The sequence below is a fragment of the Sebastes umbrosus genome, chromosome 7 (assembly GCF_015220745.1).
Source record: "Sebastes umbrosus isolate fSebUmb1 chromosome 7, fSebUmb1.pri, whole genome shotgun sequence".
In the NCBI taxonomy this organism is placed as follows: Eukaryota; Metazoa; Chordata; class Actinopteri; order Perciformes; family Sebastidae; genus Sebastes; species Sebastes umbrosus.
The window spans coordinates 862,267-878,502 of record NC_051275.1 but is presented as its reverse complement, the minus strand read 5'-3'; the positions used below and the strand labels follow the sequence as shown (position 1 = coordinate 878,502).

At 28.5% G+C, this 16,236-nt stretch overlaps 1 protein-coding gene across 1 annotated transcript in view; it reads left to right on the top strand.

Moving 5' to 3' along the window:
- The first annotated feature begins 217 nt into the window (after nucleotides 1–217).
- p4ha3 (prolyl 4-hydroxylase, alpha polypeptide III) overlaps nucleotides 218–16,236 on the top strand; it is a 67,925-nt gene continuing 51,906 nt past the window's right edge. Inside the window, exon 1 of the mRNA XM_037775631.1 lies at nucleotides 218–370. Within this exon, the coding sequence (XP_037631559.1) occupies nucleotides 218–370 (153 nt within the window). The remainder of the gene's footprint in view (nucleotides 371–16,236) is intronic.

Sequence of the window (16,236 nt, the reverse complement as noted above, 5' to 3'; positions counted from 1 at the left end):
ATGCATTCAACCAGTGAGTAAATGCCTTCCTCTAATCAGCCACTTTAAGGCAATACAAATGAGTTGAATGAAAGTGGTGTATACATCATAACATGCTTTTAATCCACTCACATCATTTATCTGCACGGGTCAAGGCTCAAACTGAATGTGCAGCTCGTTTCATCCCAAATGGACCATAACTCCATAAAGTTTGATGTTATTAATAATGCAAATAAACATGTCGGGTGCGTACTGTTATGAGAAACGAATTGTCCTGACTGAATTGAGGCTGCAGGCCAGCCCCATACACACAAGGAGACAAGGAGACAAGGAGACAGCTGATCTCAGAGCAGATGAGGGAGATCCCCGCGTGGACCTCAGAGGCACGTTGGTAAACCCTGAAGCTCCTCAGTCCAGTAGAGAGAGGAGCTCAGTCACTGAGCTGCTGCTGCTGAAGGAGAAGGAGAAGAAGAAGAAGAAGAAGAGAGGGAATAGGTTGATGATCTGCGCTGGAGATGAAGTATCCCACATCATGTGTCTACTTCAGTTGGAGTCTGCTGGCTGTAGCTGTGATTCCTGCTTCTTTAGGTGAAATGTATACGTCGCTGCTGAACGTGAAGCAGGCGATCAGTGTTGAACGGAAACTGATCGATTACTTGAGAACTTATATTGACCACGAGGTAGAGAGACTGGAGGACATGAAGCGGTGAGTGGCATGCACGAGGACACGCTGGAGATGATGGGGTTAAACTATTCATTGATTTGATCAGAAACAGCGCAGCACATCTGAACTGTCTGTGGAGAATGGAAGGACTAATTCACTGCTCTTTTATTCAAGAAAAGTCTCTGTTAACAGTAACAAGCGAGTGTGACACATCCTGTAGCCCCTCCTCAGACACAGACAGACAGGGAGTACTAATGGAACAAGTGTGTGGACATGATGACGAGGACACATGTGGAGCTTTATGGGCACATTCTCAGACCCACAGCTGGGAATCCTGCATTTAAATGAACCTCATTTGGACGAAATTATCCCAAAATGACATCGCACCGTGGTGACGTTATTAGTTTATGTCTGGTTCCAGCATAAGATTTTGGACCTGTCCAAAGAAGGTTTTATCAGCTGCACTTTCTTCCAGTCAGAAACCTTCATTAGGTTGGAAACAAGATCAGGGCCGGCTCTAGCCCTTATGGTGCTTTTTTTCTCGTAAAGTTGTGACTTTATTCTCGTCATATTAAGATTTTTTTTCTCGTACAGTTATGACTTTATTCTCATCATATTACGAGTTTTTTGCTCATAAAGTTATGACTTTATTCTCGTTTTATTAAAAAACATTCTCGTAAAGTTGTGACTTTATTCTCGTATTATTAAAATTTTTCTCGTAAAGTTATGACTTTATTCTTGTTGTATTACGATTTTCTTTTCTCGTTAAGTTATAACTTTATTCTCGTAATATTACAACCTTTATTCTCGTAAAGTTGTGACTTTATTCTTGTAATATGATTTTTTTTCTCGTAAAGTTATGACTTTATTCTCGTAATATAACCACTTTATTTCTTGTACAGTTATGACTTTATTCTCGTCATATTACGACTTTTTTTCTTGTAAAGTTATGACTTTAATCTTGTCATATTACGATTTTTGTTCTCGTAAAGTTATGACTTTATTCTCATAATATTACAACCTTCTTTCTCGTAAAGTTGTGACTTTATTCTTGTAATATTATGATTTTTTCTCTGGTAAAGTTATAACCTTATTCTCGTTATATTACGACTTTTTTTTCTCGTAAAGTTATGACTTTATTCTCGTAATAGTACGATTTTGTTTCTCGTAAAGCTATTACTTTATTCTCGTAATATTACGACCTATTTTCGTGTAAAGTTGTGACTTTATTCTCGTAATATTATGATTTTCTTTCTCGTACAGTTATGACTTTATTCTCGTAATATTACGACTTTTTTTCTCGTAAAGTTATGACTTCATTCTCGTAATAGTACGATTTTTTTTCTCGTAAAGTTATGACTTTATTCTTGTAATAGTACAATTAATTTTCTTGTAAAGTTATGACTTTATTCTAGTTTGATTACAACTTTCTTTCTCGTAAAGTTATGACTTTATTCTCGTAATGGTACCATTTTTTCCTCGTAAAGTTATTACTTTATTCTCGTCATATTACGATTTTTGTTTTCGTAAAGTTATGACTTTATTCTCGTAATATTACAACCTTTTTTCTCGTAAAGTTGTGACTATTCTCGTAAAGTTGTGACTTAATTCTTGTAATATTATGATTTTTTTTCTCGTACAGTTATGACTTTATTCTCGTAATATTACCACTTTATTTCTTGTACAGTTATGACTTTATTCTCGTCATATTACGACTTTTTTTCTTGTAAAGTTATGACTTTAATCTTGTCATATTACGATTTTTGTTCTCGTAAAGTTATGACTTTATTCTCGTAATATTACAACCTTCTTTCTCGTAAAGTTGTGACTTTATTCTTGTAATATTATGATTTTTTCTCTCGTAAAGTTATAACCTTATTCTCGTTATATTACGACTTTTTTTTCTCGTAAAGTTATGACTTTATTCTCGTAATAGTAAGATTTTTTTTCTCGCAAAGTTATGATTTTATTCTCGTAATTTTACGACCTATTTTCTCGCAAAGTTATGATTTTATTCTCGTAATTTGACGACCTATTTTCTTGGAAAGTTGTGACTTTATTCTCGCAATATTATGATTTCTTTTCTCGTAAAGTTATGACTTTATTCTCGTTTTATTACAACTTTCTTTCTCGTAAAGTTATGAATTTATTCTCGTAATAGTACCATTTTTTCCTCGTAAAGTTATTACTTTATTCTCGTCATATTACAATTTTTGTTTTAGTAAAGTTATGACTTTATTCTCGTAATATTACAACCTTTTTTCTCATAAAGTTGTGACTATTCTCGTAATAGTACGAGTTTTTTTCTCGTAAAGTTGTGACTTTATTCTCGTCATATTAAGATATTTTTTCTCATACAGTTATGACTTTTTTCTCGTAATATTACCGCTTTTTTTCTCGTACAGTTATGATTTTATTCTCGTAATAGTAAGATTTTTTTCTCGTAAAGTTATGACTCTATTCTCATAATATTACAACCTTTTTCCTCGTAAAGTTGTGACTTTATTCTCGTAAAGTTGTGACTTTATTCTCGTAAAGTTGTGACTTTATTCTTGTCATATTACGATTTCTTTGCTCGTAAAGTTATGACTTTATTCCCGTCATATTACGATTTCTTTTCTGGTAAAGTTGTGACTTTATTCTCGTAATATTATGATTTGTTTTCGTAAAGTTGTGACTTTATTTTTGTCATATTACGATTTCTTTGCTCGTAAAGTTATGACTTTATTCCCGTCATATTACGATTTCTTTTCTGGTAAAGTTGTGACTTTATTCTCGTAATATTACGATTTCTTTCTCGTACAATTATGACTTTATTCTCGTCATATTACGATTTTTTTTCTGGTAAAGTTGTGACTTTATTCTCGTAATATTACGATTTCTTTCTCGTACAATTATGACTTTATTCTTGTTTTATTACGACTTTTTTTCTCGTAAAGTTGTGACTTAATCCTTGTAATATTATGTTTTTTTTTCTCGTAAAGTTATAACCTTATTCTCGTTATATTACGACTTTTTTTTCTCGTAAAGTTGTGACTTTATTCTCGTAATAGTAAGATTTTTTTTCTTGTACAGTTATGACTTTATTCTCGTCATATTAAGATTTTTTTTCTCGTACAGTTATGACTTCATTCTCGTCATATTACGAACCTTTTTCCTTGCAAAGTTGTGACTTTATTCTCGTAATATTATGATTTATTTTCTCGTACAGTTATGACTTTATTTTTGTTTTATTATGACTTTTCTTCTCGTAAAGTTATAACCTTATTCTCGTTATATTACGACTTTTTTTTCTCGTAAAGTTATGACTTTTTTCTCGTTATAGTACGATTTTTTTTCTCGTAAAGTTATGACTTTATTCTCGTAGTAGTACGATTTTTTTTCTCGTAAAGTTATTTTATTCTCGTAATATTACAACCCTTTTTCCTTGCAAAGTTATGACCTTATTCTCGTCATATTACGATGTCTTTCTCGTACAATTATGACTTTATTCTTGTTTTATTACGACTTTTTTTCTCGTAAAGGTGTGACTTTATTCTCGTAATTGTAAGATTTTTTTTCTCGTAAAGTTATGACTTTATTCTCGTAGTAGTACGATTTTTTTCTCGTAAAGTTATTTTATTCTCGTAATATTACGACCCTTTTTCCTTGCAAAGTTGTGACTTTATTCTCGTAATATTATGATTTATTTTCTCGTACAGTTATGACTTTATTCTCGTTATATTACGACTCTTTTTCTCGTACAGTTATGACTTTATTCTCGTAATATTACGACCTATTTTCTTGTAAAGTTGTGACTTTATTCTCGTAATATTATGATCTTTTCTCTCGTGAAGTTATAACCTTATTCTCGTTATATTACGACTTTTTTTTCTCGTAAAGTTATGACTTTATTCTCGTAATAGTACGATTTTTTTCTCTCAAAGTTATGATTTTATTCTCGTAATTTTACGACCTATTTTCTTGTAAAGTTGTGACTTTATTCTCGTAATATTATGATTTATTTTCTCGTACAGTTATGACTTTATTTTTGTTTTATTATGACTTTTCTTCTCGTACAGTTATGACTTTATTCTCGTAATATTATTACTTTTTTTCTCGTAAAGTTATGACTTCATTCTCGTAATAGTACGATTTTTTTTCTCGTAAAGTTATGACTTTATTCTTGTATTATTACAACCTTTTTTCTCGTAAAGTTGTGACTTTATTCTCGCAATATTATGTTTTTTTTTTCTCGTAAAGTTATAACCTTATTCTCGTTATATTACGACTTTTTTTTCTCGTAAAGTTATGACTTTATTCTCATTATAGTACGATTTTTTTTTCTCGTAAAGTTATGACTTTATTCTCGTAGTAGTACGATTTTTTTTCTCGTAAAGTTATTTTATTCTCGTAATATTACGACCCTTTTTCCTTGCAACTTTGTGACTTTATTCTCGTAATATTATGATTTCTTTTCTCGTACAGTTATGACTTTATTCTTGTTTTATTACGACTTTTTTTCTCGTACAGTTATGACTTTATTCTCGTAATATTACGACTTTTTTTCTCGTAAAGTTATGACTTCATTCTCGTAATATAACGATTTTTGATCCCGTAAAGTTATGACTTTATTCTCGTAATAGTACGATTTTTTTTCTCGTAAAGTTATGACTTTATTCTCGTAGTAGTAAGATTTCTTTTCTCGTAAAGTTATTTTATTCTCGTAATATTACAACCCTTTTTCCTTGCAAAGTTGTGACTTTATTCTCGTAATATTATGATTTATTTTCGTAAAGTTGTGACTTTATTTTTGTCATATTACGATTTCTTTGCTCGTAAAGTTATGACTTTATTCCCGTCATATTACGATTTCTTTTCTGGTAAAGTTGTGACTTTATTCTCGTAATATTACGATTTCTTTCTCGTACAATTATGACTTTATTCTCGTCATATTACGATTTTTTTTTCTGGTAAAGTTGTGACTTTATTCTCGTAATATTACGATTTCTTTTCTCGTACAATTATGACTTTATTCTTGTTTTATTACGATTTTTTTTCTCGTAAAGTTGTGACTTTATTCTTGTAATATTATGATTTTTTTTCTCGTAAAGTTATAACCTTATTCTCGTTATATTACGACTTTTTTTTCTCGTAAAGTTGTGACTTTATTCTCGTAATATTATGACTTTTTTTCTCGTAAAGTTATGACTTTATTCTCGTAATATTATGATTTGTTTTCTCATAAAGTTATTACTTTATTCTCGTAATATTACGAACCTTTTTCCTTGCAAAGTTGTGACATTATTCTCGTAATATTATGATTTTTTTTCTCGTACAGTTATGACTTTATTTTTGTTTTATTATGACTTTTCTTCTCGTAAAGTTATAACCTTATTCTCGTTATATTACGACTTTTTTTTCTCGTAAAGTTATGACTTTTTTCTCGTTATAGTACGATTTTTTTTCTCGTAAAGTTATGACTTTATTCTCGTAGTAGTACGATTTTTTTTCTCGTAAAGTTATTTTATTCTCGTAATATTACAACCCTTTTTCCTTGCAAAGTTGTGACTTTATTCTCGTAATATTACGATTTCTTTCTCATACAATTATGACTTTATTCTTGTTTTATTACGACTTTTTTTCTCGTAAAGGTGTGACTTTATTCTCGTAATTGTACGATTTTTTTTTCTCGTAAAGTTATGACTTTATTCTCGTAGTAGTACGATTTTTTTCTCATAAAGTTATTTTATTCTCGTAATATTACGACCCTTTTTCCTTGCAAAGTTGTGACTTTATTCTCGTAATATTATGATTTATTTTCACGTACAGTTATGACTTTATTCTCGTTATATTACGACTCTTTTTCTCGTACAGTTATGACTTTATTCTCGTAATATTACGACCTATTTTCTTGTAAAGTTGTGACTTTATTCTCGTAATATTATGATCTTTTCTCTCGTAAAGTTATAACCTTATTCTCGTTATATTACGACTTTTTTTTCTCGTAAAGTTATGACTTTATTCTCGTAATAGTACGATTTTTTTCTCTCAAAGTTATGATTTTATTCTCGTAATTTTACGACCTATTTTCTTGTAAAGTTGTGACTTTATTCTCGTAATATTATGATTTATTTTCTCGTACAGTTATGACTTTATTTTTGTTTTATTATGACTGTTCTTCTCGTACAGTTATGACTTTATTCTCGTAATATTACGACTTTTTTTCTCGTAAAGTTATGACTTCATTCTCGTAATAGTACGATTTTTTTTCTCGTAAAGTTATGACCTTATTCTTGTATTATTACAACCTTTTTTCTCGTAAAGTTGTGACTTTATTCTCGCAATATTATGTTTTTTTTTCTCGTAAAGTTATAACCTTATTCTCGTTATATTACGACTTTTTTTTCTCGTAAAGTTATGACTTTATTCTCATTATAGTACGATTTTTTTTCTCGTAAAGTTATGACTTTATTCTCGTAGTAGTACGATTTTTTTTCTCGTAAAGTTATTTTATTCTCGTAATATTACGACCCTTTTTCCTTGCAACTTTGTGACTTTATTCTCGTAATATTATGATTTATTTTCTCGTACAGTTATGACTTTATTTTTGTTTTATTATGACTTTTCTTCTCGTACAATTATGACTTTATTCTTGTAATATTACGACTTTTTTTCTCGTAAAGTTATGACTTCATTCTCGTAATAGTACGTTTTTTTCTCGTAAAGTTATGACTTTGTTCTCGTAATAGTACGATTTTTTTTCTCGTAAAGTTATGACTTTATTCTCGTAGTAGTAAGATTTCTTTTCTCGTAAAGTTATTTTATTCTCGTAATATTACAACCCTTTTTCCTTGCAAAGTTGTGACTTTATTCTCGTAATATTATGATTTATTTTCGTAAAGTTGTGACTTTATTTTTGTCATATTACGATTTCTTTGCTCGTAAAGTTATGACTTTATTCCCGTCATATTACGATTTCTTTTCTGGTAAAGTTGTGACTTTATTCTCGTAATATTACGATTTCTTTCTCGTACAATTATGACTTTATTCTCGTCATATTACGATTTTTTTTCTGGTAAAGTTGTGACTTTATTCTCGTAATATTACGATTTCTTTCTCGTACAATTATGACTTTATTCTTGTTTTATTACGAGTTTTTTTCTCGTAAAGTTGTGACTTAATCCTTGTAATATTATGATTTTTTTTCTCGTAAAGTTATAACCTTATTCTCGTTATATTACGACTTTTTTTTCTCGTAAAGTTGTGACTTTATTCTCGTAATAGTAAGATTTTTTTTCTCGTAAAGTTATGACTTTATTCTCGTAGTAGTACGATTTTTTTTCTCGTAAAGTTATTTCATTCTCGTAATATTACGACCCTTTTTCCTTGCAAAGTTGTGACTTTATTCTCGTAATATTATGATTTATTTTCTCGTACAGTTATGACTTTATTTTTGTTTTATTATGACTTTTCTTCTCGTAAAGTTATAACCTTATTCTCGTTATATTACGACTTTTTTTTCTCGTAAAGTTATGACTTTTTTCTCGTTATAGTACGATTTTTTTTCTCGTAAAGTTATGACTTTATTCTCGTAGTAGTACGATTTTTTTTCTCGTAAAGTTATTTTATTCTCGTAATATTACAACCCTTTTTCCTTGCAAAGTTGTGACTTTATTCTCGTAATATTACGATTTCTTTCTCGTACAATTATGACTTTATTCTTGTTTTATTACGACTTTTTTTCTCGTAAAGGTGTGACTTTATTCTCGTAATAGTACCATTTTTTCCTCGTAAAGTTATGACTTTATTCTCGTAATAGTACAATTAATTTTCTTGTAAAGTTATGACTTTATTCTCGTTTTATTTCAACTTTCTTTCTCGTAAAGTTATGACTTTATTCTCGTAATAGTACCATTTTTTCCTCGTAAAGTTATTACTTTATTCTCGTAATATTACAACCTTTTTTCTCGTAAAGTTGTGACTATTCTCGTAAAGTTGTGACTTAATTCTTGTAATATTATGATTTTTTTTCTCGTAAAGTTATGACTTTATTCTAGTAATATTACCACTTTATTTCTTGTACAGTTATGACTTTATTCTCGTCATATTACGACTTTTTTTCTTGTAAAGTTATGACTTTAATCTTGTCATATTACGATTTTTGTTCTCGTAAAGTTATGACTTTATTCTCGTAATATTACAAACTTCTTTCTCGTAAAGTTGTGACTTTATTCTTGTAATATTATGATCTTTTCTCTCGTAAAGTTATAACCTTATTCTCGTTATATTACGACTTTTTTTTCTCGTAAAGTTATGACTTTATTCTCGTAATAGTACGATTTTTTTCTCTCAAAGTTATGATTTTATTCTCGTAATTTTACGACCTATTTTCTTGTAAAGTTGTGACTTTATTCTCGTAATATTATGATTTATTTTCTCGTACAGTTATGACTTTATTTTTGTTTTATTATGACTTTTCTTCTCGTACAGTTATGACTTTATTCTCGTAATATTATTACTTTGTTTCTCGTAAAGTTATGACTTCATTCTCGTAATAGTAAGATTTTTTTCTCGTAAAGTTATGACTTAATTCTCGTAATAGTACGATTTTTTTTCTCGTAAAGTTATGACCTTATTCTTGTATTATTACAACCTTTTTTCTCGTAAAGTTGTGACTTTATTCTCGCAATATTATGTTTTTTTTTCTCGTAAAGTTATAACCTTATTCTCGTTATATTACGACTTTTTTTTCTCGTAAAGTTATGACTTTATTCTCGTTATAGTACGATTTTTTTTCTCGTAAAGTTATGACTTTATTCTCGTAGTAGTACGATTTTTTTTCTCGTAAAGTTATTTTATTCTCGTAATATTACGACCCTTTTTCCTTGCAACGTTGTGACTTTATTCTCGTAATATTATGATTTATTTTCTCGTACAGTTATGATTTTATTTTTGTTTTATTATGACTTTTCTTCTCGTACAATTATGACTTTATTCTTGTAATATTACGACTTTTTTTCTCGTAAAGTTATGACTTCATTCTCGTAATAGTACGATTTTTTTCTCGTAAAGTTATGACTTTGTTCTCGTAATAGTACGATTTTTTTTCTCGTAAAGTTATGACTTTATTCTCGTAGTAGTAAGATTTTTTTTCTCGTAAAGTTATTTTATTCTCGTAATATTACAACCCTTTTTCCTTGCAAAGTTGTGACTTTATTCTCGTAATATTATGATTTATTTTCGTAAAGTTGTGACTTTATTTTTGTCATATTACGATTTCTTTGCTCGTAAAGTTATGACTTTATTCCCGTCATATTACGATTTCTTTTCTGGTAAAGTTGTGACTTTATTCTCGTAATATTACGATTTCTTTCTCGTACAATTATGACTTTATTCTCGTCATATTACGATTTTTTTTCTGGTAAAGTTGTGACTTTATTCTCGTAATATTACGATTTCTTTCTCGTACAATTATGACTTTATTCTTGTTTTATTACGAGTTTTTTTCTCGTAAAGTTGTGACTTAATCCTTGTAATATTATGTTTTTTTTTCTCGTAAAGTTATAACCTTATTCTCGTTATATTACGACTTTTTTTTCTCGTAAAGTTTTGACTTTATTCTCGTAATAGTAAGATTTTTTTTCTCGTAAAGTTATGACTTTATTCTCGTAGTAGTACGATTTTTTTTCTCGTAAAGTTATTTTATTCTCGTAATATTATGACCCTTTTTCCTTGCAAAGTTGTGACTTTATTCTCGTAATATTATGATTTTTTTTCTCGTACAGTTATGACTTTATTTTTGTTTTATTATGACTTTTCTTCTCGTAAAGTTATAACCTTATTCTCGTTATATTACGACTTTTTTTTCTCGTAAAGTTATGACTTTTTTCTCGTTATAGTACGATTTTTTTTCTCGTAAAGTTATGACTTTATTCTCGTAGTAGTAAGATTTTTTTTCTCGTAAAGTTATTTTATTCTCGTAATATTACAACCCTTTTTCCTTGCAAAGTTGTGACTTTATTCTCGTAATATTACGATGTCTTTCTCGTACAATTATGACTTTATTCTTGTTTTATTACGACTTTTTTTCTCGTAAAGGTGTGACTTTATTCTCGTAATTGTACGATTTTTTTTCTCGTAAAGTTATGACTTTATTCTCGTAGTAGTACGATTTTTTTCTCGTAAAGTTATTTTATTCTCGTAATATTACAATTTTCCTTGCAAAGTTATGACTTTATTCTCGTAATATTATGATTTCTTTTCTCGTACAGTTATGACTTTATTCTTGTTTTATTACGACTTTTTTTCTCGTACAGTTATGACTTTATTCTCGTAATACTACAACATTTTTTCTCGTAAAGTTGTGACTTTATTCTCGTAATATTATGATTTTTTTTCTCGTACAGTTATAACCTTATTCTCGTTATATTACGACTTTTTTTTCTCGTAAAGTTATGACTTTATTCTCGTAATAGTACGATTTTTTTCTCTCAAAGTTATGATTTTATTCTCGTAATTTTACGACCTATTTTCTTGTAAAGTTGTGACTTAATTCTTGTAATATTATGATTTCTTTTCTCATACAGTTATGACTTTATTTTTGTTTTATTTTGACTGTTCTTCTCGTACAGTTATGACTTTATTCTCGTAATATTACGACTTTTTTTCTCGTAAAGTTATGACTTCATTCTCGTAATAGTACGATTTTTTTTCTCGTAAAGTTATGACTTTATTCTCGTAATTTTACAACCTTTTTTCTCGTAAAGTTGTGACTTTATTCTTGTAATATTATATTTTTTTCTCGTAAAGTTATGACTTTATTCTCGTTATATTACGACTTTTTTTTCTCGTAAAGTTATGACTTTATTCTCATTATAGTACGATTTTTTTTCTCGTAAAGTTATGACTTTATTCTCGTAGTAGTACGATTTTTTTTCTCGTAAAGTTATAACCTTATTCTCGTAATATTACGACTTTTTTTTCTCGTAAAGTTGTGACTTTATTCTCGTAATATTATGATTTCTTTTCTCGTACAGTTATGACTTTATTTTTGTTTTATTATGACTTTTCTTCTCGTACAGTTATGACTTTATTCTCGTAATATTACGACTTTTTTTCTCGTAAAGTTATGACTTCATTCTCGTAATAGTACGATTTTTTTCTCGTAAAGTTATGACTTTGTTCTCGTAATAGTACGATTTTTTTTCTCGTAAAGTTATGACTTTATTCTCGTAGTAGTAAGATTTCTTTTCTCGTAAAGTTATTTTATTCTCGTAATATTACAACCCTTTTTCCTTGCAAAGTTGTGACTTTATTCTCGTAATATTATGATTTATTTTCGTAAAGTTGTGACTTTATTTTTGTCATATTACGATTTCTTTGCTCGTAAAGTTATGACTTTATTCTCGTCATATTACGATTTCTTTTCTGGTAAAGTTGTGACTTTATTCTCGTAATATTACGATTTCTTTCTCGTACAATTATGACTTTATTCTCATCATATTACGATTTTTTTTCTGGTAAAGTTGTGACTTTATTCTCGTAATATTACGATTTCTTTCTCGTACAATTATGACTTTATTCTTGTTTTATTACGACTTTTTTTCTCGTAAAGTTGTGACTTTATTCTTGTAATATTATGATTTTTTTTCTCGTAAAGTTATAACCTTATTCTCGTTATATTACGACTTTTTTTTCTCGTAAAGTTGTGACTTTATTCTCGTAATATTATGATTTCTTTTCTCGTACAGTTATGACTTTATTCTCGTAGTAGTACGATTTTTTTTCTCGTAAAGTTATTTTATTCTCGTAATATTACGACCCTTTTTCCTTGCAAAGTTGTGACTTTATTCTCGTAATATTATGATTTATTTTCTCGTACAGTTATGACTTTATTTTTGTTTTATTATGACTTTTCTTCTCGTAAAGTTATAACCTTATTCTCGTTATATTACGACTTTTTTTTCTCGTAAAGTTATGACTTTTTTCTCGTTATAGTACGATTTTTTTTCTCGTAAAGTTATGACTTTATTCTCGTAGTAGTACGATTTTTTTTCTCGTAAAGTTATTTTATTCTCGTAATATTACAACCCTTTTTCCTTGCAAAGTTGTGACTTTATTCTCGTAATATTACGATTTCTTTCTCATACAATTATGACTTTATTCTTGTTTTATTACGACTTTTTTTCTCGTAAAGGTGTGACTTTATTCTCGTAATTGTAAGATTTTTTTTCTCGTAAAGTTATGACTTTATTCTCGTAGTAGTACGATTTTTTTCTCGTAAAGTTATTTTATTCTCATAATATTACGACCCTTTTTCCTTGCAAAGTTGTGACTTTATTCTCGTAATATTATGATTTATTTTCTCGTACAGTTATGACTTTATTCTCGTTTTATTACGACTCTTTTTCTCGTACAGTTATGACTTTATTCTCGTAATATTACGACCTATTTTCTTGTAAAGTTGTGACTTTATTCTCGTAATATTATGATCTTTTCTCTCGTAAAGTTATAACCTTATTCTCGTTATATTACGACTTTTTTTTCTCGTAAAGTTATGACTTTATTCTCGTAATAGTACGATTTTTTTCTCTCAAAGTTATGATTTTATTCTCGTAATTTTACGACCTATTTTCTTGTAAAGTTGTGACTTTATTCTCGTAATATTATGATTTATTTTCTCGTACAGTTATGACTTTATTTTTGTTTTATTATGACTGTTCTTCTCGTACAGTTATGACTTTATTCTCGTAATATTACGACTTTTTTTCTCGTAAAGTTATGACTTCATTCTCGTAATAGTACGATTTTTTTTCTCGTAAAGTTATGACTTTATTCTCGTAATATTACAACCTTTTTTCTCGTAAAGTTGTGACTTTATTCTCGTAATATTATGATTTCTTTTCTCGTAAAGTTATGACTTTATTCTCGTAATATTACAACCTTTTTTCTCGTAAAGTTGTGACTTTATTCTTGTAATATTATAATTTTTTCTCGTAAAGTTATGACTTTATTCTCGTAGTAGTACGATTTTTTTTCTCGTAAAGTTATGATTTTATTCTCGTAATATTACGACCCTTTTTCCTTGCAACGTTGTGACTTTATTCTCGTAATATTATGATTTATTTTCTCGTACAGTTATGACTTTATTTTCGTTTATTATGACTTTTCTTCTCGTAAAGTTATGATTTTATTTTCGTTATATTACGATTTCTTTGCTCGTAAAGTTATGACTTCATTCTCGTAATAGTACGATTTTTTTTCTTGTACAGTTATGACTTTATTCTCGTAATAGTACGATTTTTTTTCTCGTACAGTTATGACTTTATTCTCGTCATATTAAGACTTTTTTTCTCGTAAAGTTATTACTTTATTCTCGTAATATTACAACCCTTTTTCCTTGCAAAGTTGTGACTTTATTCTCGTAATATTATAATTTTTTTTCTCGTAAAGTTGTGACTTTATTCTTGTCATATTACGATTTCTTTGCTCGTAAAGTTATGACTTTATTCCCGTCATATTACGATTTCTTTTTTGGTAAAGTTGTGACTTTATTCTCGTAATATTACGATTTCTTTCTCGTACAATTATGACTTTATTCTCGTCATATTACGATTTTTTTTCTGGTAAAGTTGTGACTTTATTCTCGTAATATTACGATTTCTTTCTCGTACAATTATGACTTTATTCTTGTTTTATTACGACTTTTTTTCTCGTAAAGTTATGACTTTATTCTCGTACTAGTGTAATCATTTTCTTGTAAAGTTATGACTTTATTCTCGTCATATTACGATTTCTTTGCTCGTAAAGTTATGACCTTATTCTCGTCATATTACGATGTCTTTCTCGTAAAGTTATGACTTCATTCTCGTCAGATTAAGACTTTTTTTCTCGTACAGTTATGACTTATTCTCATAATATTACAACCTTTTTCTCGTAAAGTTGTGACTTTATTCTCGTAAAGTTGTGACTTTATTCTCGTAAAGTTGTGACTTTATTCTTGTCATATTACGATTTCTTTGCTTGTAAAGTTATGACTTTATTCCCGTCATGTTACCATTTCTTTTTTGGTAAAGTTGTGACTTTATTCTCGTAATATTATGATTTCTTTTCTCGTACAGTTATGACTTTATTCTTGTAATATTATGATTTTTTTTCTCGTAAAGTTATTACTTTATTCTCGTAATATTACAACCCTTTTTCCTTGCAAAGTTGTGACTTTATTCTCGTAATATTACGATTTCTTTCTCGTACAATTATGACTTTATTCTTGTTTTATTACGACTTTTTTTCTCGTAAAGGTGTGACTTTATTCTCGTAATAGTACCATTTTTTCCTCGTAAAGTTATGACTTTATTCTCGTAATAGTACAATTAATTTTCTTGTAAAGTTATGACTTTATTCTCGTTTTATTTCAACTTTCTTTCTCGTAAAGTTATGACTTTATTCTCGTAATAGTACCATTTTTTTCTCGTAAAGTTATGACTTTATTCTCGTAATAGTACGATTTTTTTCTCTCAAAGTTATGATTTTATTCTCGTAATTTTACGACCTATTTTCTTGTAAAGTTGTGACTTTATTCTCGTAATATTATGATTTCTTTTCTCGTACAGTTATGACTTTATTTTTGTTTTATTATGACTTTTCTTCTCGTACAGTTATGACTTTATTCTCGTAAAGTTATGACTTCATTCTCGTAATAGTAAGATTTTTTTCTCGTAAAGTTATGACTTAATTCTCGTAATAGTACGATTTTTTTTCTCGTAAAGTTATGACCTTATTCTTGTATTATTACAACCTTTTTTCTCGTAAAGTTGTGACTTTATTCTCGCAATATTATGTTTTTTTTTCTCGTAAAGTTATAACCTTATTCTCGTTATATTACGACTTTTTTTTCTCGTAAAGTTATGACTTTATTCTCGTAATAGTACGATTTTTTTTCTCGTAAAGTTATGACTTTATTCTCGTAGTAGTACGATTTTTTTCTCGTAAAGTTATTTTATTCTCGTAATATTACGACCCTTTTTCCTTGCAACGTTGTGACTTTATTCTCGTAATATTATGATTTATTTTCTCGTACAGTTATGACTTTATTTTTGTTTTATTATGACTTTTCTTCTCGTACAATTATGACTTTATTCTCGTAATATTACGACTTTTTTTCTCGTAAAGTTATGACTTCATTCTCGTAATAGTACGATTTTTTTTCTCGTAAAGTTATGACTTTATTCTCGTAATAGTACGATTTTTTTTTCTCGTAAAGTTATGACTTTATTCTCGTAGTAGTAAGATTTCTTTTCTCGTAAAGTTATTTTATTCTCGTAATATTACAACCCTTTTTCCTTGCAAAGTTGTGACTTTATTCTCGTAATATTATGATTTATTTTCGTAAAGTTGTGACTTTATTTTTGTCATATTACGATTTCTTTGCTCGTAAAGTTATGACTTTATTCTCGTCATATTATGATTTCTTTGCTCGTAAAGTTGTGACTTTATTCTCGTAATATTACGATTTCTTTCTCGTACAATTATGACTTTATTCTCGTCATATTACGATTTTTTTTCTCGTAAAGTTGTGACTTTATTCTCGTAATATTACGATTTCTTTCTCG